Below are 24,309 nucleotides of genomic sequence, written 5' to 3'. Positions count from 1 at the left end.
TAAACCATACCTAAATCATTAGAATCCCTTAAATAAATAAATAAGAACATTTTTAAGAAAGGAAGGCAAGTAAACAGTTTACAGCCTCTAAGAGTCACATTAAAGTATGTTTCTTAAATGATTGTGAATCTTGGAATAAAGGAGACTATATCTGCCATGGATCAGAATAAGCTTAAGAGTATGAAGAGGTTCTCTGAAACATCACTTCTCCAATAGAGATGACAGTAGGGTCCTTGAAATTAGTTTAAAAACTAATTACATTTAAATCTCGAAAGCTGAGAGATGGCACTAAACTTTACTTACTATGTCGAACTAGTGGGGATAAACTTTAGTATTGTACCACATGACAATGATTCAATAAGAAAAATGTCACATAAAATCCAACTTGAAGATAATGCACCTACGTAACTACCAATACACTTTTATCTCCAAAAACACATTTCCTTTGATAGGTGGTACCATCAATGTAAATACCCACCTTCAGTCAGAAGGTAAAAGAAAGTTAGGACTAACCAACTACCACATGCTTGGAATCCCCTATCTTTGAAGAGATAAACTTATAAATATATTCTAAAGATGGATTTTAATTCTCTGTGGTAGTTGGACCCACAGGGACTGAAACATCACATATCCATGACGGCTACATGTAATAAAGAATCAATTAGTAATAGTTCAGTATGGAGACAGGTATAAGCCAAACCCATGTCCACCTTTTCCCTAAATAAGAAGGGCATCACTAATAAGCAAAAAGCTCATTTGTTAGAAGGTTTCCTAGCTACACGAAGAGGATTACTGGATACCAGGACTGGCTTCCAAAGAAACTGTTAGAGTAAACCTATCTTGGATCAAGACAAATACAGGTCTATAAGAGGTGGTGGGAGAACAATATATTTAACCACTTGGCTAAAGTATCTGTGGCAAGATGACGACCTGAAAAAAAATAACACCACAATAACCACCTATTTTTTTTCTGGAACTGCAGAAGCCCGTACTAAAATTATACTCTCAAATATAATATAGAAACTACCAGTTCCAAAGAGTGACACCTACCACTGCTAATTTCACTGGGCTTCTGGGAAGTGTACATAAGCAAGAACTATACTAAAAGAAGAAGGTCATTTAATTTCCCCCAAAGTATTAAAAACCATCACATTATACTGGTAAGTATGTCCCAGCATATTCCCAGAGACACAAGACTAGAAAAAAAGGAAGAGTCAGAGGTCAATAGATGTGAAAGTCAGATGCTACCTCTAAGAAAATAAATCTTTACAGTTAGGTTTGTGTTTCAACAGTGTAATGAGAGAATTAAAGTTTTCCTTTGATAAACTGATTCAAGAAAGATTACACAGTAGAGAAGAGTATAGCTATTCTGCAGGAAACAAAGGGCAAAGTGAAAATGTGGACTCAGTAACTTAGAAAGTGGTTTTGTAACCCTAAAAGGTAGTACAAATCAAAAGGTGGGTAAACCTATGGACAGCTAGTAGGCAGGGAGAAAAGAAGTTTGTTCACACTGGTCTGACACAATTTTGTGTTCTGGGTCCCTTTACAATCCTACAGGAAATGTTTCAGCTAAAGGGAACCAGAATGTAGCCCATAGTTTTATAAAAAAAAGATATTCCCCTACTTATCTCAAGATTACAATTTCATCAGTTTAGATATTAGGACATAATATCTAAACATTATGCCAATTTAGTTCCTGTAAGTCTAGTTTTCTGGAGCCAATACTCAATAGTTGTCCCAAACTATAATGTTCAATTCTCTGTCACCTTAAGGAAAGTGCTTCAGGAACTACAAATCTGTGCTCCCATGTGTGAAAAGCACTCATTTATGGAACTAAGTTGAATACGTTTAATACTGATCCTAGGAAATGGATATTATTAATGGACTGGCTATCTCATTGAAATATTTTTATGATATTATACAAATAGAATTTTTATCTTTTTTAAGAACAATTATGTCTGCTTTATGATACAGAACTTTGAGGTTCATTTATTTAGTGCATAAATAAATAAGGTTCATTTATTTATGCACTAAACTGGATACCAATCTGTTTTCTAAGGAAGACTGTAGACCTGAATCATAGGTAAGTTCCCTTTCCTATGCTCAGATGAGTTGTCTTATTCAAATACCTATTTTGGTTAGGGCACTTTATTTTTTTAACCCTATACTCAGCTCAACTGACTTTTCAAAGCAAATGGATCTCCACCTTAACTGGCAACACAGAATATTTGCATTCCAATGCAGATAGGACCTTAATTCCCAAGTGAACAGAAACTATAAAAGAGTTCTGGAAAGTAGAGCTTCCAGTAATTAACAATAAGGAATACGTATTCACATACTTTTTAAAAAATTGAAGCATAGATGACTTACAATGTTGTACCAATTTCTGCTGTAATCAATGACTTTTTACTCTGTAATAAGTTACTGTGTGCTAGAAAAGAACCTTCAGAGAAATGCAATAAATATATGGTGAGATGTATTTATAAAAAGACAGTGGGGTAACAGCGACTGGTCTAATTTTCAAAGTATGCCAGCAATGTGGAAAATCACAAATCTAAACTCGAGAGAGGCTTTTTTCCAAGAACCCAACACTGGTATCTGACTCAAATTTGGTGTGTCAGCTAAGTTTTCCTCTTATAAAATCTCTAGGAGAGCGACTCAATTTCAGATTTGTTATTTTCCATTAATAATGCCTTCATCCTACATTCTGGAAGCCGCCTCTGAAGTACACAAGTATCAGCAATCTGAGCTAGAACCTCACTTGGCTCTTTGATTACAACCAACCAAAATGCTGACCCATGCTGACCCAAGTAGGTTGGTTAGCACCATGTAGAAAGGCTGTGGAGCTTGACACCTGAGGCCTATGATTCTGCTTGGTTTCCAGAAATTAAATATTAAGTGTTTCAGTGAGTTCTTCCAACTCCCAGCAAGTCTTTGCTCTCTGATCTTTCTGTTTAGTTTTGCCGGTCACATCAGGACATTGATCTGACCTTGTAACCCTTCAGAATTAGATGATGGGAAGAAATAACAAGAGTCCATATTTCCTGATAACTGGCATTATAAGGAGAACATAATCAATGAAGATCTTTTGGAACTAAAGTGGCTAAGCAAAAAAATATAAGCTGAAATTTCAAGAGTTCCAAAACAAAGCTGAGGTGATTCTGCTCTTTGAGTGAGTACAATTACCTTTTTGATTAAGATTTTCCAAATTCAACTATAGTGACAAGGTGGGCTATTTTTCATATTGCTTGCAACTGTTATTGTGAAATGTATAAAGGAGAATATACAGTACATGGCTGAAATGCTTTATCTTTGTAAAGGTAAAATTCAGGAAGAGTCCCTGTACCCAGCCACCCAGATGACAGAGCAGGTGTTCAATCATCTCAAAGTTTAATGTTACCCTTCCTTGATTTCGTAGGACGCTTACTCATGGAGCAAAATTGTCCATTTAAGGGAGAGTGTGGAAAAGGAATGATTCAGGCACGCACGGTTCAAGCAGGAGCAGAAAACATATTAAGAATGATCACTGTAAATCAATGAACTGAGGATGTTTTATATACCTGGGACAGGACACTAAGCAAGGATAGACATGATTTAGTTGAATTAGAATCAGGTGCCTTGTAAAAATGGCTAATTTGTATGGAGGGGTACTTTTAATCTGTTTATTGGACAACGAATTCCTATGCAAACCCTGTACTACTTTACATTAAAAGGTTAATATAATTTTTCTTTTTTTTGTCTTTTTAGGGTGTACCTACGGCATATGGAGGTTCCCAGGCTAGGGGTCTAATTGGAGCTACAGCTGCCAGCCTACACCACAGCCACAGAAATGCCAGATCCGAGCCACATCTGTGACCTACACCACAGTTCACGGCAACACTGGATCCTTAACCCACTGATTGAGGCCAGGGATCGAACCTGCAACCTCATGGTTCCTAGTCAGATTCGTTTCTGCTGTGCCACAATGGGAACTCCCAGATTAATTTAATTTGAAAAGCCTCTTTTCTTACTACTTCTTGGCTAGCTTGGAGATGATCCAAACTCAAACTTTAAAAATTATTAACTATGAAAAATGACGTCTATCTACTCTATTTTAAAGAATTTTTATATATTTCTAGTTTTACTATGCAACTTTTCCTCGTTCTTATTCAAAAGCAGGTAATTAGGAATTCTGGAAGTATACTTAAGTAAAGGACTTATTAGTTTTTTTAAACAATACAAGACAGCATCAGAGGGCTTAAAACATGATTATCTTTTTAAAATTTCCCTACTAGGGAATATGGAAGGGAAAAAACAGATAGATACTAACAATGGGGTGGGACAGAGTGGCAGAGAAGACTGTAGCTTCAAAATACACGTATTTTGAAAATTCCATCACTCCAAGACAATTTCTTCTCAAGTTTAACAATAACCTTAAAGTGGTTTTAAAGCACTGTGGGCAAGACAGTGGGGGAATTTATTACTAGCGAAGTTGGGTTTGAAAGAGAATGAACCACTGTCTTGAGAATTTTGACATTTTAAAGCATGTTTGATTTAATTGTTTGTCAACATTTCCTACTGACTAACCTTAATTTTTGATGAATTTGAGAACTTGATAAGGTAAAGGGGACTGTGACAGTCAAGAAATGATTTTGGGGTTGGTTTGGGTTTTTTTTTTTTTTTTTTGGCTTTTTGGCTTTTTAGGCTTCATCCATGGCATACAGAGGTTCCCAGACTAGAAGTCGATCGGTGCTATAGCCGCTGGCCTACACACCACAGCAACACCGGGTCTGAGCCGCATCTGCAACCTACACCACAGCTCATGGCAATGCTGGATCCTTAACCCGCTGAGCGAGGCCAGGGATTGAACCTGTGTCCTCATGGATACTAGCCAGATTCGTTTCCACTGAACCATGATGGGAACTCCAAGAAATGATTTTTTATTTTTGAAAAGGTTCTTTGTAAAGACACAGAGGGAACAGACAGCTTAAGTGTCTGCAGTGCTGGAGGAGGAGAGTAAAGGGTAGAATAAAGCAGTGTTTTTGTATTTGCTGGTGGTAACAGTGTCCTCCTTTAAGGAAGCAAAAGTCAAGAGGCGAGAAAAGGAGAAGTCAGCAGTGTAAACTGAAGGGCCATTTAATTAATGTGGGTCTTGTTTAGTTTTAGTGGACCTTCAGCATCCAGAAAGAAATCCCACTGGAAACTTGTCCTTATAAAAGGATCTAAGAATCCATGAAACAAGAGTTATCAAGTGACCGGCTGCCTCAGAATTATTTGGGGATATCTTAAAAAGTAAAACCAGCATTCTGACACAATAACAACGTTTACATTAGATGCCTTAAAAGAGGAAGCAATCAACGAGGCGTTGGTGAGGAGAGCTTCCAAGAAGAGTGGAAGGACTAATTCCAGGCAAATGGCACAAGTGGAAACAACAGAGGACGAGGAATGGAGAGGATGTCATAATTAATGGTTCACGGAATAGTTCAGGCATAAAACATTTTTTGTATCACAGATGATTTTCTTAGGATAGATTCTCAGATGTTTAGCAACTAAGACAAGAGGTTTGATGTTGAACTTTAAGCTTGTTAACTATTGCTGAACTGCTGCTTCCTTAAAGGACGACACTGCAGTACCAGCAAATATGAAAAACAGTTGTATTCTACCCTTTACTCTCCTCCTCCAGCACTGCACTCATTTCATAAAACTCTTGTCAATTCAATATAGTTTCCGAATATTAAATTTGTAATTATTTTACCGTGAACTTTTCTGCCCATGCTTATAATTAATTCATTCTTAAGCAATTATTAGAAATGGCCTTTATTTTCAATAAGTTATGTTTTTCAACTTTTCTTTTTAAATTTTATATTGACCGTGTTTTGAGGTTCTTCCATGCTTTTACCAAAGGTTTAAATCCTCAGATAACTAAATGTTTAATCTGTGATTCTTTTTAAGTTCAATGCTTCCTCCAGAGTTGATACCCAACTTTTTTTTTCTTTTCTTTTCTGGCTGCACCTGCAGCATATGGACGTTCCCAGTGCCAGGGATCAAATCAGAGCTGCAGCTGCAAGCTATGCCACAGCTGTGGCAATGCCGGATCCTTAATCCTTTGCACAAAGCCAAGGATTGAACCCATGCTGTCAAAGAGACATTGCTGGATCCTTAACCCACTGTGCCACAGTGGGAACTACCAATAACCAACTTTTAAAAAATTCTTTTTCTGTAGATTTTTTGAAATGCTTAATTCAATCCAAAGAAAGTATTTTCCACATGAAGTAAAAAGGTAAATTTTTCTTTCTCAAAATGGTTGCCAATTTTCTTTTTCCTTTCTTTTTTTTGTCTTTTTGAAGGCCACATCCATGGCATATGGAGGTTCCCAGGCTAGGGGTTTAATTGGAGCTGCAGCTGCCAGCCTACGCCACAGCCACGCAAGATCTGAGCCACATCTGCAACCTACACCACAGCTCATGACAACACCAGATCCTTAACCCACTGGGCGAGGCTAGGGATCGAACCTGAAACCTCAGTTCCTAGTTGGATTCATTTCCGCTGCGCCACAACGGGAACTCCTCTTTTCCTTTATCTTTTTCTGAATTCTCACATTTACTTCTTTAAAAAAAAAAAAAAATTCTTTTATATTATTTTCTCTCATGGTCTATCCCAGGAGATTGGCTATAGTTCCCTGTGCTATACAGTAGGACTTATTGTTTATCCATCCTAAACATAATAGTTTGCACCTACTAACCCCAAACTCCCAGCCCATCCCACTCTCTCCCCCTCGGCAACCACAAGTCTCTTCTCTATGTCTGTGAGTCTATTTCTGTTTCATAGGTGGGTTCACTTGTGCCACATTTTAGATACCACATATAAGTGATATCAGAGTTCCCGTCGTGGCACAGCAGAAACTAATCCGACTAGGAACCATGAGGTTACAGGTTCAATCCTTGGCCTCGTTCAGTGGGTTAAGGATCCAGTGTTGCCATGAGCTGTGGTGTAGATCACAGACGTGGCTCAGATTCAGCATTGCTGTGGCTGTGGCACAGGCCAGCAGCTGTAGCTCTGATTTGACCCCTAGCCTGGGAACTTCCGTGTGTCGTGGGTGCAGCCTTAAAAAGCAACAACAACAACAACAAAAAAGTGACATCATTTGATATTTGTCTTTCTCTGACTTATTTCACTCAGTATGATAATCTCTAGGTCCATCCATATTGCTGTAAATGGCATTATTTCTGTTTTGTTTTGGTTTTTTATGGCTGAGTAGTATTTATTGCATACATGTACCACATCTTCTTAATCCATTCATCTGTTGATGGACAATGTAGGTTGTTTCCATGTCTTGGCTATTATGAATAGTGCTGCTATGAACACAGGGGTGAATTTATCTTTTTCAATTATAGTTTTGTCTGGATATATACCAAGGGGTGGGATTGCTAGATCATATGCAGTTTTATTTTTGGTCTTCTGAGAAATTTCCATACTGTTTCCCATAATGGTTGTAGGCTGCCAATTTTTTAATAGTATTACTTAATAATTTTCCTTCTTCTCACAGTGACACCTTATTTATCATATATTCAGATCTTATACAAAAAGGCCTAGAGAGAAGTAACTATTTCAGTGACCATTCTTGCATTAGTACCTTTTGGTGTTTGGTAGACTTTTCCTTCATTATCCTTTAATTCGAAATTCAAACTGTTCTTCTCATCTTTTTTCCAAATCTTCCAGGCACCCACTCTATCATTCTACTAAATTTTTACTAAATTACATTAAACCTATAATTTGTAAAGGATATACAATTTTATGATACCTTAAAATCTTTTAAAAACAATTTCATGGTTTCTCATAAGAGCATCTGTATTTTTGTCACAGCTCTCAAAAGTTTTGTCATTTCTTCTTCTAGGTCATTTGTACTTCTCATTACCCATTATCTGAAATACTTATTTTTCTGTGGTTCTTAGGAATGTCATTCTTCTTTCACTGTGTTTTCTAACGTATATATGCTGGTATGGTGCTCCTGGATTAACTCTAGTCATCTTTTATCTCAAAACTTCAGAGAACTCTTAGAATTAAAGTTTTTAATTGACTCTGAGGTAACAGAAGGTTTCACACTGGATAGAAATGTGAGGAGGAAGGGTCATATTCTTATTCATTAGTTCTGTCAGTTCTAATTTCTTAATAACACCAAAAGGGAAACAAAGGAAATGTTCTATGTACACAAAAATCACATGGAGCAGTTTTTGTTCACCAGCCTCAAAAAGTGTATTGAAAAATGTAAACTTTTTGTTTTTAATTTCAAATACCTCTTTGGAGAAGCAGTAAGGTCAGTCTAGAAAAGATGCTAGCAGCCTTCAATTACAAAGCTACCATCACCCAACAAAAAACAATAGAAATTAATATATTGAGAATAATGTATTCCTAAAACTACAAGCAGTAGAACCTCAACTTTTTTCAGGAACAACTATTACAACAGGAAGAGCTTTCTTTAATCTCTAACATATGATCCCCCACCCTAAGAACAGTACCACAACTGAGTATATAAGGCATCATAGCTTCCATTTCAAATAACAGGTTTCCCAACAGCTGGTTCTAATTTGATCAGAAGATTATTAAGCACTTCTTTTTTGTAATAAAATGGTAGAGCAGAATGTTAAAGCAATTTTACTTGTGCAGTAGCCATGATTTTGTGTCCCATTAAAAATCTAGTCTAGGGAGTTCCCGTTGTGGCATAGCGGAAATGAATGCGACTAGTATACATGAGGATGCAGTTCGATCCCTGGCCTCACTCAGTGGGTTAAGGATCTCTGGCATTGCTGTGGCTGTGGTGTAGGCCAGCAGCTGGGACTCCAATTCAACCCCTAGCCTGGGAAATTCCATATGCCACAGGTTCAGCCCTGAAAAGAAAAAAAAAAAAAAAAACTAGTCTAACTTATCTAATATCTTAAACTATTTTAAAGATTCATCTCCATATTACAAAAATACAGCATCAATTATACATTCCCCCTTTTTCCCGAGCAAGCAGCTTTAGCTTGCTCGGGAAAGATTATTTATAATCTTTCAAACTAAAATACTATAATGTTATCATTCTAAAATAAAACTGCTTACCATGATACCACCATTTTGTTTTCTTTGGATTCTTGTTACATGTTCGAACATAAAAAGAATTATCTGGTGGTCGTCTCTGAAACCAAAAAGAATTTAAATAGATAAGAAGTTGTAAAATAGAAAACACAAGGGGGAGATAGTTTTAATAAAAGCTTTAGCAAAACTGTTACAGAATACCTAAGAAACAATATGTCGTAACTGAAAGAATATATTCCAGGAAATGTACAATCTTGACACTGAAATTGTTGAGAAAAAAAACAAAAACAAAAACAGGCATGTGCACATGTGGTTTGGGTTAGGTTCCAATGGGATGACTAAAGAATGACTATCGACCCAAAGAGGCGGCATTAGGGTGCAAAGAATTTTGGTTTGGGGAGTTCCCTGGTGGTCAAGCAATTAAGGACTCTGTGTTGCCACTGCTTAAAAAAAAAAGAAAAAACAAACAAACAGATTTTTGGTTTCACTTACCTCCATAGAAATAATTTAATACTTTCGTGAGCTATTCAAAACAGAAAGTCTACCTAACTAGGTTTATCTAAGCAACTCTAGCAACTGATAAACCTTCATGAAAGATTAACTGTTTTCCTATAAAACAGTATCATCCAGGAGCAATCATAGAATTCAGTTTCCAAAAAAGTATGTAAGAGGGAAGGGGGGGTAAAGATACGCTGGCATTTCTGCTGTACAAATGGCCCACCTAACACAATATTAGAAGCATATGGCAGCTCTGTAAGGGAGTTACATCAGAAATAGTAATGCCTACAACACTGAAGACAGGTTATGGAAGAGAATTTTCTTGAAAACTGATGGATATTCATCAGGCACAAGATATATGTGCCCCTCCACAAAAATGTGGGAACACATCAAACTTATATTGAAGCCACAAGGGCAGGTTAGTAGACAATATGATTGGTCCAACCAAAAAGCAATGGTGAACAGAACCTCCTAAGTAGCAGGAAGGAAAATGGGCAGTCTACTTGGCACTTCTAAAACTCGTATCATGATGATGACCTAGCCCTTATGAGTAATTCAACAAAAGGGAAGAGTAGAGCATAAGACATTAAATTATCCCAAGATTACCCTGTTGAGAAAATTCCTAAAAAATTATCATGAAATTAGATGCCTACTTCAAAGAACAGATGATGTGCTGTTGTCCTGCAAAGTCGTAAGTTGTCTTCATGTGGAATAAACTGCTATTACTGTAACAAATAATTTCAAAATCTCATTTTATCTTTTTATTAGACCCCAATCTTAAAAAAAAAAAAGGTGGAAAGAAAAAAAAAATTCTATTTGCTTACATCAACAATCTAAGCAAACTGGTAAGTGATCAAGGAGATACAGTTCTTAAAAAAATAGCTACACAAAAAGACAGATTATCCAATTGTTTTAGGAATGGAATACAAGACGGAAAATCTGGACTATCTACATTACAAGGGCACTAAGAATAAAGGCTACGTTACTGAAAGGCCCTTGGTCGCAATATCAGAAATTATCTTTAATCTACTACCATAATGAATTTACATGTCTTCAGCCTAGGGACCCATTCTTAGCAGAAGAAAAGTGGAATGAAAGAATTATGACTAAATAATGTCTATAGTAAAATTAAAATTTGTATTCAGGAGTTCCCGTCGTGGCGCAGTGGTTAACGAATCCGACTAGGAACCATGAGGTTGCGGGTTGGATCCCTGCCCTTGCTCAGTGGGTTAACGATCCGGCGTTGCCGTGAGCTGTGGTGTAGGTTGCAGGTGCGGCGGCTTGGATCCCGCGTTGCTGTGGCTCTGGCGTAGGCCGGCAGCTACAGCTCCGATTCGACCCCTAGCCTGGGAACCTCCATATGCCGCGGGAGCAGCCCAAGAAATGACAAAAAGACCAAAAAAAAAAAAAAAAATTTGTATTCAGAGAGTTGAATATTAAAGTGAAACTCATAGAACCATGTCTACCATGGAATAAAATTCACTTGTTTTAATAGAAGAGCTTTCAGTAAATATTTAAAAGACTTTTTGGAGTTCCCATCATGGCTCAGTAGTTAACAAATCCAACTAGGAACCATGGGGTTGTGGATTCGATCCCTGGCCTCGCTTAGTGGGTTAAGGATCCAGTGTTGCCGTGAGCTGTGGTGTAGGTCAAAGACATGGCTCGGATCCCGCATTGCTGTGGCTCTGGCGTAGGCCGGTGGCTACAGCTCCGATTAGACCCCTAGCCTGGGAACCTCCATATGCCGCAGGTGCGGCCCTAGAAAAATACAAAAACAAAAAACAAAACAAAACAAGGACTTTTTAACACTTATTTGGGGAGATCCCCTATGGCTTAGTGGATTAAGGATTGGGTGCTGTCACTGCATCGGCTTAGGTCTGCTGCTGTGGCATGGGTTGATATCTGACCCAGGAATTTCCACGTGCAGTAGGCCTGGCAAATCAATCAATCAATCGATCTTATTTGGAGCTAGATTCCCCTCAATGGCAAAGTAAGTTTCTCCTTCATCTTAGTAACCCGGTACCTAGCACAGCAACAACAGCACACAATAGGTACCTTAATATTGTCTGAATTTTCATCTTTCACAAAACTAGTGCTGCCAGAATTGTGAATTCCAGATTATCATTTTGGTTGAGTAAGATATAATTTATAGTTTATATTATGTAATAGAGTTTATCAATAATTTAAGTGGAATGATTAGTCTTATACTAACTTTGCAAGAAACACTCTTAAGCAGACAACTAGAATGTGAGGGGAAAGATGATGGCTAGAAAAAGATGGAGAAAAAAAATAAAAGGATGAATGAGTAAGAGAACATAACCATTTTCTAGTTTTTAATAGTAAATCATTACATTTAAATGTAAACGGGGGGACAGGGAAAAAAAATAAATGTAAACAAAGCTAATAATCAGAAGGCACACAAGAGCTATGTGCAGACACCACTGCTGTTCAGCTTAATTAACATCTCCTATTAAATCTTATAGTTACTGCCTTGCCTTTCCATTGCTGTTAAACATAAGAGGGACACAGAAGGAGTTCCCATTGTGGTGCAACATGATCCGTGGCATCTTTGCAGTGCTCAGACACAGGTTCAATCCCTGGCCCGGCACAGTGGATTAAAGGACTGGCAGCTGTGGTGCAGGTTTCAAATGCGGCTTAGATCTGATTCCTGGCCCAGGGAACTCCATATGTTTCCAGGAGACCAAAAAAAAAAAAAAGATCAACACGGAAGCCCTTGTAAACCGCTCTGCTCCACACTTAGAAGGGTAAAACCTATACGTGTGTTGGTGGTGGAGGTGGGGAAAGGAGAAAATATGGAAGCAATAAATGAGGAAGACTTGTTTCCAAGCCTTTGAGGTTAACAAGAGCTCAAGTGCAGACCTAAATGCAGCTTAAAAAAGCTAACAGCAATGAGGAAACTCAAGTTAAAAGGTGATACTAACATTAGATAATATGTATCCTATTTCATCTATTCTTTTCTTTATATTCCTAAATGGGAATACTTATCTTTCAGCTAACGATGGTATGTCATAATTTAACTGCCAGAAATTTCTTTCTTCCTCTTGTGGTACATAAAATTGCATATTAAGGGCTCTTACAATAGAATTTAAAATATATGTATAATTTAACCCATTATTTCCCATTCTTAATTGAATTAAAAAGTTTTTAAAACTACCAAGAAACCACTTATAGAACTAACAATCTAAGAAACTCACTTTGCAAACAGTGGCTTAGAGTGTTTCAAAATCTAGACAACCTACCATTTAAAAACGAAGTACTGAGGAGTTCCCATTGTGGCTCAGTGGTCACAAACCTGATGAGTATTTATGAGGACTTGGGTTTGATCCCTGGCCTTGCTCAGTGGGTTAAGGATCTGGTATTGCCATGAGCTGTGGTGTAGGTCTCAGATGCGGCTCGGATCCAGTGTTGCTGTGGCTGTGACAGAGGCTGGCAGCTGTACCTCAGATTCTACCCCTAGCCTAGAAACTTCCACATACTAGGTGTGGCCCTAAAAACCAAAAAAAAAAAAAGAGAGAGAGAGAGAGAAGTACTGAAACTGGTTTTCTGGAAATCTTTTTCTGGAAATCTGGTTACCTGTAAACCTTTTGTTCCTACTACCTTCCTTCTGTTGCAAAAACTCATATATCTTAGCTTCCCCTCCTTGCCTCCCCAGAGTGGTTTCTCAGGGCTACCTGAGATGCTGTCTCCCGGGCTTACGTCCTAATTTCACCCCAAATAAAACTTAACTCTCAAAAAAATAAACAAAAATAAAAATAAAAAAGGAGGAGTACCCATCATGGCTCAGCGGAAACAAATCTGACTAGCATCCATGAGGATGCAGGTTTGATCTCTGGCCTTGCTCAGTGGGTAAAGGATCCAGTGTTGCCGTGAGCTTCGATGTAGGTCACAGACATGGCTCAGACCTGGTGTTGCTGTGGCTGTGGTGTATGCCAGCGGCTACAGCTCCAATTTGACCCCAAGCCTGGGATCTTTTCGTGTGCTGCAGGTGAGGCCTTAAAATTAAAAAAAAAAAAAAAAAAAAGACAAAAAAATAAATAAAAATGAAGTACTGGTGTTCCCATTGTGGCTCGTCGACAACAAACTCAACTAGGATCGATGAGGATGCAGGTTCACTCCCTGGCCTTGCTCAGGGGGTTAAGGATCTGGCATTGCTGTGAGCTGTGGTGTAGGTCGCAGATGTGGCTAAGATCTGGCATTGCTATAGCTGTGGCACAGGCCAGTAGCTGCAGCTCTGATTCGACCCCTAGCCTGAGAACTTCCATATACCATGGATGTGGCCCTAAAAAGAGCAAAAAAAAAGTTCTATCCTAAATGTTCTTAACATTTTAATTTAATTAAAATCACAGTTCAATTTGGAGAATACAGGGAAAAAAAAGCTGCTAAAATAAATGAATAACCCCACGGCTCCCTAATCTGTAAGGTATATTTATTTCTCCTTTAAACAGAATACCAAAGTAAACTCCCATGGAGAAGAGAGGCTTTAAAATGTAGAAATTCATGAACAGTGAGCTACACTAGCCCTCACCCAGGAATGACAAGAGGGGGAGTTCCCATCATGGCTCAGCGGAAACGAATCTGACTGACATGCAGGTTCAATCCCTGGCCTTGCTCAGTGGGTTAAGGATCTGGTATTGCTGTGGCTGTGGTGTGGCCTCCAATTTAATCCCTACCTGGGAACCTCCAGATGCCATGGGTGTGCCCCCCCAAAAAAAAAATTCAAAAAAAAAGGGGGGGGATGACAAGAGGGCCAGAAATGCAGAGAGGATTTAGATACTTTTAAAAAGTACTCTAAATTTAGCTCACAGGATTTTTCTTTCTGGTCTTTTCCCCACTTCTGTATCAGACACAGAATCTGTAGATTAGTAAAGGAGAAAAACAGGAAAACGCCTGAAAATTCTACTGTAATCTAGTCCTCCTCCTTCAACCTTGACTTTATGATAGGAGAGCTCTGGTTCATGGGAAATTCCCTAAAGAAAGGGCTGAGAAGGTGGGAGCCAGCAGAGGAAAGAAGGGAGCTGTAATGTGTTTTCCTGGGGCTTTCCACTGTGAAATCTACAATCATTTCTTGTACACTTTTGCCCTGTGTTATGCTTACAAAAATACAATTTAGATCATTTAAAAACAGCTGCAGAAATTTCCTGTTGAAGAAATATAAAATGTCTGACTTCCATTATCAAATTATTTTCCATTCTATTAATAAATATTCCCCATAACTTCATAATAAAATCATTAAGTCCCTCTTTCAAATAAAGTATACAGTAAAATAGTTTCTCTACCTAAGCCGAAAAAAAGAGCTATTACCTGGAATAATTCTGAAAAGTCCTACCTTTTCTTTGCAGCTGGAAAGCATGCTAATAATGCTAAGACAAACTGATTGGACTGAGAGCGCCGGGGACCAGTCTTCTGTTAGAATGGATAAACAGATATGACCATTGCTATAAACATGAGGATGGACGGGAATATTTTCACCAGTAAACATGACCTACGAAAGAACAAAATTTCATTAACATTCGAATATTCTGTATTACCGGAAAACAAAATATTTTCCACATAAGTTTAAAAAAAAAATACTACAAACCAAAATCAATGCCGGACAAGATAAAAGACTGCTTGTGGTTTATTCTCATCAATTCAGTAAGTACTGGTTTTACCATATAAATGACCATGTAGTAGGGGAAAAAAAAAATCCAGATTATCCAATTTATATTTCAGTTATCTTCCCCAAATTCCCTTTAAAAATTTCTAAAGTACCATGTGTTTTTAGACTAGTGAAAGACAACTATATTTACAAGAATGGTTTTTAAAATTCTACTTATTGTTCTCGGCATATAGAAATCAAATACACTAAAATTTCAAATCAAAGCCTTCAATTTTAAGACAACATGAATTACATGCAGTAGGAACACGCACTTCACCCATAACAATGTCATTACCTAAGGTGCTGTCTGCAAAAGGAAACGACTGCTATATACTGCACCTCCTCTAAACTCACACTTCCATTAAGATGGGCACAAATTACTACTTACTAATCAGCAAATATTTGTATGCCTAGATGAAAAAACAAAGGCTGAATGAGTCTCCCAATTACTTGCTGTGTCTCTGCTTTTTCTTTTACTCAAATCTAACAGTTTCCACCGCCCCGCCCGCCCCCCGGCATTCATCTTGCCTCATCATTGCTTTGAAAGGTAACAAATCAATCACTTTCTTCCTTTACCCTAACAATTCGATGTCCCAACAGTACTGTTTCTTAAAGATATCTAACTAGGCATCTGATTAGACAGAAGAGTAAATTCATATATTCTGAGGAATCTGTAAGCAGGGCCCAAAGTAGGTCAAAGAAAGGGGAAGTCTTATACATTTAAGAATGCTTAGATATATGTTATTTTATAGTAAATTATTTACTTTCTTTTTTCTTTTTTATGGCTGCACCTGTGGCATAGGGAAGTTCCCTAGCCAGGGGTCGAATCAGAACTGCAGTTGAAGCCACAGCCACGGCAACACCAGATCCAAGGTGCACCTGCAACCTACACTGCAGCTTATAGCAACAACAGATCCTTAACCCACTGAGTGAGATCAGGGATCAAACTTTTATCTTCAAAAAGACATCAGGTCCTTAACCTACTGAGCCACAATGGGAACTCCAACTATTTGCTTTTATATAAAAATTAGTCTACCAATCTTTTAAGTGAATTTTATACTGCAATCAGATTAACCATTTTTATTCTGTTCCTTAGCAGTAATTCCTATTTCCTCATTTGGCCCTAAAAAAAAAAAAAAAAATCACCTGGAGATCTGGCTAAAAATACAAATTCAAGAGCCCCTTTCACAGATTCTGACTTAGTAGGTATAACGGCATTTTTTAAAACTCATCAAATATATGCTAGTAGTTCCCAAAGCAGACTTGTGTATCTCAGCCCTGCAAACTGCCTCACCATTTAAATATAGCAGAATCTTAGTAAGGTGAAACTCCACCTTAAGTGATGACAGAAACTGATGAAATACATTGCTCTAGGCATACCCTTTCCCCCCTACTTTACAGAGGAGAAAACAGAGCCAGTGATATAAGTGTGGTCAGAATAAAGTAAGCTGTGTATGTACAGTTTACCCTATATATTATACATAAGATAAATACATACATACACATTTTTTTTCTTCTTTTTTGGCCACCCTGGGGCATAGCATATGGAGTTCCCAGGCCAGGGAACAGATCCAAGCCAGAGTTGTGACCAAAGCCACAGCTGCGGCAACACTGGATTCTTAACCTACTGTGTTGGGCCAGGGATCGAACCTGCCTCCCAGCACTCCAGACACACTGCTCATCCCCACTGTGCCACAGAGGGCACGCCAGGTATTATATTTAATATGGGATATGTTATAGGAAATTACCATAAGCTAGGTTTTACTTTATTTTTAAAGTCTACCTACAAATTTGATTTTATTACAATTTTACAAATATTTACATTTAACAAAGCACTCTTTCATACAAGTACGAGAGTCCTCTAGTATTTCGAGTATACTACCAACATAAGGGACCCATTTCCTTGGCTAAAGCTAATGTAAGGTATCAAGGAAATGACTTTATACACTTGTATTTTTTTTCCTTTAAATTCTGGTCATACACCCTCCATTCCCATGGAAAAGAGCGAAAGTAAAGCTGAAAATTAAAATTCTTAAAACAAGAGATATCAAATTACTTTTCCTGCCAACTGCAGGAAGACTTGGGCACAGCTGTGTTGGAAGCACACCGTTGATCTCAATTGTATCTATCAGTACTAGTGCCTCTTCCCTCACTTTTTGCTAAAAAAGTGCTGCTCTGCAAAAGGAAAGGACTACTTAAATGGTTCTGCAGTTCCATGAGTCTCTCCACAAATATTTTTAATTGATTTTAGGAGTTTACAAATCTCATATCTGCTTTGGGGTATTCATTTTGCCACAAAATGCTACTGGACTAGTAGCATATTTTCATTAAGAACACAAGCAGTGCCTGAGACAGCATGTTTATTCCCTGGCCACAACTATTTCTTAAAGGCTATTTCTTTCCCAGTAAGGTCTCCTTTTTAACAAGTTATATAGAACAGTGCTGTGAAAGTGCTAAAAAAAAAAAGAAAAAAAAAAGGAACAGCCAAGAGTTATCTTCTTTGGCACAAATGAATCAATATACAGGAAAATAGCCAGCCAAACAAAAGATTATCATGACATGCTTTGACTACCTAATTCACAGAGCAGAAGGAAAGCAATATTCTTCTTGGAGAAAAAATAATATGAACTAAATCACTTGGGTCAAGAGCCAAGAAGTGTGTGTGAACCAAAAGGAGAGAGAAGAGAGAGAAAAGAAATGAGTAGCAGTGGAAGACACCCACAGCAGAAGCAGCAGACATTCTTTAAGCAGAGAAAAGAAGACAGATACAGTTTTGCAGTTTGAGGGGACTGAAATAAAAATAAATCAGATCTCAGCAATGCTTAAAAAAAAAAAAGGCAGGGGCATTTAAATCTGTTGCATGCAGGGCAAATGCAGCTAGCCTAAAACTTTCAGCAAAAACAGAGGCCTTGGGCCCAACCTGCCAGATAAAGAATTTTAGAAGTTTGTCAAAACATGGAAAGCTGAGTTTCCACGCCAGAAATGAACTCCTGAAATACAAGAAAAAAAGTTTATTCATGTAAAAGGCTGGTAAGCATTCAGCACAGTTTTGAAGTAAATTTTGCTCTTCTGGTTTTTCATATGTGATGGAAGAGTGAGCAAGGCTGAATTTCTTCAAGATCATGCTCTTAACTTCCCTCATTTATTTAATACCCAGTATAAGCCAAGGGAGGAAATGGTAAACTATGTAAAACAGATGCGACAAGACAACTGAATATAATGAATGTGAAACCAAAGGGAATAAAAGAATCTTGCTAATTTATTTTTAAAACAATTTATTCAGATTCAAATTAGTCCCACAGATTAAAGAGCAATCAGAGACTCCATACATTCCCCACTGCATAAACCAAATTAGTAAAATGGAATTATAGATTTTTAAGAACAAACTATTTAATGGAAAAAAGTCACGATTTTAGAAAAGGAAATTAGATTTAATGCATGTAAACCATATCTGAAGTTCTGCATCTGCATTAGAAGCAGTTCTCAGATGTCTCTAAATTTCCAAACATTTCCCTATTGGTGTGGCTCAAATTCAAGAGCAGGTAAGATCTGAGAAAGAACTGTGCTTGAGACCCATATAATTTTGGGTCCAAACTAAAATTTTAAGCAAGCCAGCCTCAGGAAAATCTGGGGGTATTAAATGTAGTGTCGTTCATAAAACCACTAAAATCTAATTTGAAAGCCTCAGACAGAGACAAAACAAAGGATGGATATTAGCTAAGTGTTTCTAATGTGAAATTCATGGTCCTCATACTAAAGGATTTCCAAACAGCAAACTCAATACTGAATGACTTCACAATATTGAGATTTTACCACGGTGAGGAAATACAAATGTGTTCAGACTAGTGCTCTGGAAGTCATCAGAAAGTCAGACGCCTAAATATGCTATTGAGCTAGGTCAAAACACAATATATAGAGAATGAGCAATACAAAACAGGCTATAAAACAGGCTATAAAAGCCAACCCATAAGATGGATACCAAGGTTTCTACAGGGACAATGTGAGCGAATGTTTTCTTTGATTAAAAAAATTTTTTTTTGTCTTTTTTTTTTTTGTCTTTTTACTATTTCTTCTTTGGGCCCACTCCCGCAGCATATGGAGGTTCCCAGGCTAGGGGTCGAATCGGAGCTGTAGCTGCTGGCCTACGCCAGAGCCACAGCAACACGGGATCCGAGCTGTATCTGCAAGCCACACCACAGCTCACGGCAATGCCAGATTGTTAACCCACTGAGCAAGGGCAGGGATCGAACCCGCAACCTCATGTTTCCTAGTCGGATTCGTTAACCACTGCGCCACAACAGGAACTCCCTCTGATTAAAATTTTAAGTAGGAGTTCCCATCGTGGCACAGTGGACACAAATCTGACTAGGAACCATGAGGTTGCGTGTTCGATCCCTGACCTTGCTTGGTGTTGCCGTGAGCTATGGTGTAGGTCGCAGACGTGGCTCAGATCTGGCGTTGCTATGGCTGCGGCGGAGGCCAGCAACTATGGCTCAGATTCGACCCCTAGCCTGGGGACCTCCATATGCCGTGGCTGCGGCCCTAAAAAGCAAAATAAATAAATGAAACTTTAAGTAGATGACAACACTTAACGGGCAACTATAAAAACTGAACGTACAAGCAGAGAGTTTATTATAATAAACTAAATCAAATTTATCTCATTATGAATAATATATATGAGTAGTCTACCTAAGTGATAAATATCTGAACAAAGGGGCTAGGGATAAGAAATTTACCATAGTTTCCAATTCAGTTCTCCCCTTTTCATCATCTAATATATATCAGCAGCATAAATATTAACAGCTTTCCAAAAAGAGGGAGAATCCGACCACAAACATATGAAAACAGGTTCTGAATTTCTGCAATGAGGGAATTTTAAGCAACAGAACAAAAGGGTCCATGTTAAGCAGGCATGAACAAGAGGGAGAAGATGGGTGAGGAGAAGCAATTACTCTTTTCCCTCAAGTTTCTAAAGCTTTACAATCAAGGCAAGTATATTTTTAGCACCTTTAAAATAGGTCCATAATACAGTCACCTTCCACAACCAAATCACCACTGCCTCTCACCTGGATCACTGCAATAGCTGGCCTCCCCGTACCCTAGTGCCTCCAACAGTCAATCTAATACATGACAGCCAACATTTTCCTTTTCAGTAGGAGCAGGCTGTCCTGGTTAGCATTTTCAAAGGCATCCCACCTCATGCAGAGTAAACATCAAAATTCCTATGATGGAATATATATGTCCTAACCTATTGGTGGTGGATCCTCCAGCCCGAATTCTCTCTCTGACCTACACCCTACTCTCGCTCCCCTGGTACACTCCACTCCAGGGACCCACCTGGCATGTTCCAGATTCAGGGCCTTTGCATTCTGTCTTCATATGCCCCTTCCCTCACCCCCTTCATGTGGCTTCCTCACCTCTTTCCCCAACGTCAGCTTCTCAGTTACATCTTTCCTGATCACTCTAGCCATTGCTGCAACACCTTCATTCCTCTTTTCTACTTGTTTCACCATCTACCGTACTGTATATATTTTGTTTTTGTTTATTGTTTTCTCTTTCTACAAGAAAGAAAACTCTACATAAGGAGAGTTTTTGGAGAGCTGTTTTGTTCACCACTGAACTGCCAACACCTAGTAAAGTGTCTGTCCTATGCTATATGCTCAATAAATAATCACAGAATGAATGATAAATGTTTACCTACCCAAATACTAAATAGATTATCAGCTTTCTAAAGGCAGGCCCAATTTCTTGCTAAGTGCCAATGTTTCCATGTCTCATCAAATAAAATCTTTTATAAATGGGGAATTTTACTACCCTAGAGTGGTTTCAATCACTTATCCAGAGCCTGGACCTCTGGAAGGCTTTAGGTATCAGAAATCAATAAACCGATACATACATCAAGCTTTGATTATTGGGCCCATTATAATTATTTTATAACCATACTGATAAAGTGATTAATACTATTTAAAAATAATTTAAAAGTATTACTGGACTCAGAGTGCTCTGTCATTTTCTCACTCATGAATATTAGAATATACAACTTCTATGACATGGAAGGGAACACGATATTAACTGATGTTAAAAAGAAAGTCTCGGAGTTCCCACTGTGGCTCAGCAGAAACAAACTCAACTAGTATCTGTGAGAACATGGTTCAATCCCTGGCCTCACTCAGTGGATTAAGGATCTGGCCATGGCCATGAGCTGTGGTGTAGGTCACCGATGCAACTTGGACACCGAGTGGCTACGGCTGTGGCTGGCAGCTCCAATTCGACCTCTATTCTGAAAACTTCCATGTGCCTCAACCGTGGCCCTGAAAAGCAAAAAAAAAAGCAAAAGTAAAAGCAAAAGAAATCCTCTTGTTCTAAAAGACTGGGAACAACTGCCCTAGAGTTCCCACATCATTCTACATGTAATCTTTCCCTTTAAGAAATAACATTAATGGGAGGTCCGGTTGTGGCTCAGTGGTAACAAACCCAACTAGGATCCATGAGGACGTGGGTTCCATCTCTGGCCTCACTCAGTGGGTTAAGGATCCGGCATCGCTATGAGCTGTGGTGTAGGTCAGATGTGGCTCGTATCCCGTGTTGCTGTGGCTGTGGTGTAGGCCGGTGTCTACAGCTCCGATTCGACCTCTAGCCTGGGAACATCCATATGCTGTGGGCACAGCCCTAAAAAGTCAAAAAAAAGAAAGAAAGAAAAATAAATAACATTACTTAAAGAATAAACAGGCATTTTCCCCCAGGCTGGTACTCACACCTAATTGGCAGTATGAGAGAGAAGGAACTTGGATTTTATTTTTGACTAGTTCCACTAACCAGCTTCTAAACCATAAACAAGACATTTCACTTCTACAGGCTTCAATTTCCTCATTTATAAAATGAGGATGGAGTTCCTATCATGGCTCAGTGGTTAATGAATCCGACTAGGAACCATGAGGTTTCAGGTTCAATCCCTGGCCTTGCTCAGTGGGTTAAGGATCTGGCGTTGCCGTGAGCTGTGGTGTAGGTCGCACACGCGGCTCAGATGCCATGTTGCTGTGGCTGTGGTGTAGGCTGGCGGCTACAGCTCCGATTAGACCCCTAGCCTGGGAACCTCCATATGCCATGGGAACAGCCCTAGAAAAGGCAAAAAGACAAATAAATAAGTAAAATAAAATGAGGATGAATCCACCTGCCCTAACCACTTCATTAAGAGCTGTTACAAGATAAAATGAGAATGAAAGTTATATTAATAAAGCATGATGCAAATATTACTATACAATAGACGGCAAGGAGGTAATATGTAGCTGAAATGCTTAAGTTCAGACTTGACCATAAAGGGACTTGAAGGCTAAGCTAGAATTATTAGATTTGACTCCACAGGAAGTAAGAACCATCAGAGGATTTACTGAGGAGGTTGGGAACAGTGGCAGAGGATGTCTGTGGAAAAACCAATGAGGAAATTGCACCTTCAAAGAAATTTAAAGGCAGTGTGAAAGGATGGCTGGGAGAGGAAGGAACAAGAGGCTATTCCGTAATAGTCCTAATAAAAACTAAAAACTTGGACCACAGCACTGACTGTAATGTAAGAAAAGTGGACTGACCTCAGTCTGTGAAAGGATCTGAAAAACTGCATTTAAGAGCGAGGGAAAGGAAAGAAATTCAACATGATAGGTAGGCAGAAACCCAAGGAAACAATTCTTTTTCTTTATTTTAGTTTGCTACTAGAAAAGGCTGAGTTTAGCTGTGTAAAATTTGGGACCTCTGGAGGTGTTTGAGTAGAGATCCCCAACAAGGGCGTGAAATTAAACCTCAGAAAGATGAGAATGTACAGAGCTACAGATGTGGGAGTTAATGGCTTAAGATGGCTGAAGACTTTTAAAGAGTAAGAGGAACAAGGAAGCGCTGAACAGAGAACCTGGAGGACACCAGAATCAGATGAGAGAGCGGGAGTCAGACAAGGGAAAAAGGATAAAAAGGATATAAGCAGAGGACAGAATTTATTACAAAGGTTCTAACTTAAGGAAATATTAAAGATGAATTCAAATGATGTTTCAGTTTGATACTGGAGTTAGAATTAGATACTAAGAACAGAGTTTAGAGAACTCTTGTGACTTGGTTTCTTGTTTACACAAGTATTATTTCCCTCTGATGAAAAACTGTGTGAGTTTCCACAGTAAGTCTTCTCTAGTATTCCCCAAGGCAAAGTTAAGAGTCTTCCTTCACATACTTTCAACTTAGTTGAGGTGAGGTAGAAGAGTAGGTGGTGGTGATAAGTGGCTACCTGAGACCTCACTGCCTTCAAGCAGAAACAGTAAGATGATGCTGATAAGCCAAAAGGCAACAATAGAAAGTAAACATCATTTTCTGGAGAGAAGAAAATTTTGATTACAGTCTACACATGGTTATTAGAGAAGCCTAGCAGTCATGATAACACATGACCTTATTTTTATGAAAATTATAAAAATGAGCCCCCAACATCTTTTTTTCTGCTCACATGAAAACTTTAGAACTCAAGGAGTCTGTTTTAACTCTATGCCTTAAAATAATTATCTCTTTAGCTACAGCACAATATATTAACTGACTTCCATCTACATTCCATATGGCCAAGAGAAGGTTAATAAGTTGTTTGGTGTATTTTACTTAAAGCAGCAATGAAATATGATTTTCCTCGAAAATACCCTATTTTAGCACCTATCACATTGAATTTCAGGTTATTTGGGAAATTTCATTATCCCAAATATCTCATCACCTAGTAATGCTACACAGAGTAGGGTTTAAGTCTTATCATTTTGCTACTAGTAACTCATTTACCCACCTTACCAAGCCAGAAATCTGAAATTCATCCTCAAGGCTCTTCTTTTCTAACCTCCATTTATCACAATGGTCCTCTACCACCATTATCTCTTATCCCAGTTTTAAGCCATTAACTAAACTGACAGTACCTTAAATTATAATGATCAGATTTGGGGCTGATGTCTAGATATTTAACGTCTTATAATCCGCCCTAGGAGTACTAAACAGCTGAAAAAGACAGCATGCCAATGAGAAATCAAAGAAGTGCTCCTTTCCAACAAAGTACCTGCCTCTTTATGACGTCATTCTACCATCATCTTATCTAG

At 38.4% G+C, this 24,309-nt stretch overlaps 1 protein-coding gene across 3 annotated transcripts in view; it reads right to left on the bottom strand.

Moving 5' to 3' along the window:
* UBE2W (ubiquitin conjugating enzyme E2 W) overlaps nt 1-24,309 on the bottom strand; it is an 83,238-nt gene that overhangs the window by 15,414 nt on the left and 43,515 nt on the right. For all 3 annotated transcript variants that reach the window (XM_047783736.1, XM_047783735.1, XM_047783737.1), the window contains exons 4-5: nt 14,897-15,052; nt 9,076-9,151 (exon numbers count right to left, since the gene is read on the bottom strand). In XM_047783736.1, coding sequence (XP_047639692.1) covers nt 9,076-9,151; nt 14,897-15,052 — 232 coding nt within the window. The remainder of the gene's footprint in view (nt 1-9,075; nt 9,152-14,896; nt 15,053-24,309) is intronic.

Source organism: Phacochoerus africanus, chromosome 6 (assembly GCF_016906955.1).
Source record: "Phacochoerus africanus isolate WHEZ1 chromosome 6, ROS_Pafr_v1, whole genome shotgun sequence".
NCBI classification, from domain to species: Eukaryota; Metazoa; Chordata; class Mammalia; order Artiodactyla; family Suidae; genus Phacochoerus; species Phacochoerus africanus.
The sequence above is the reverse complement of the archived record's forward strand: the minus strand, read 5'-3'. Positions and strand labels throughout refer to the sequence as shown.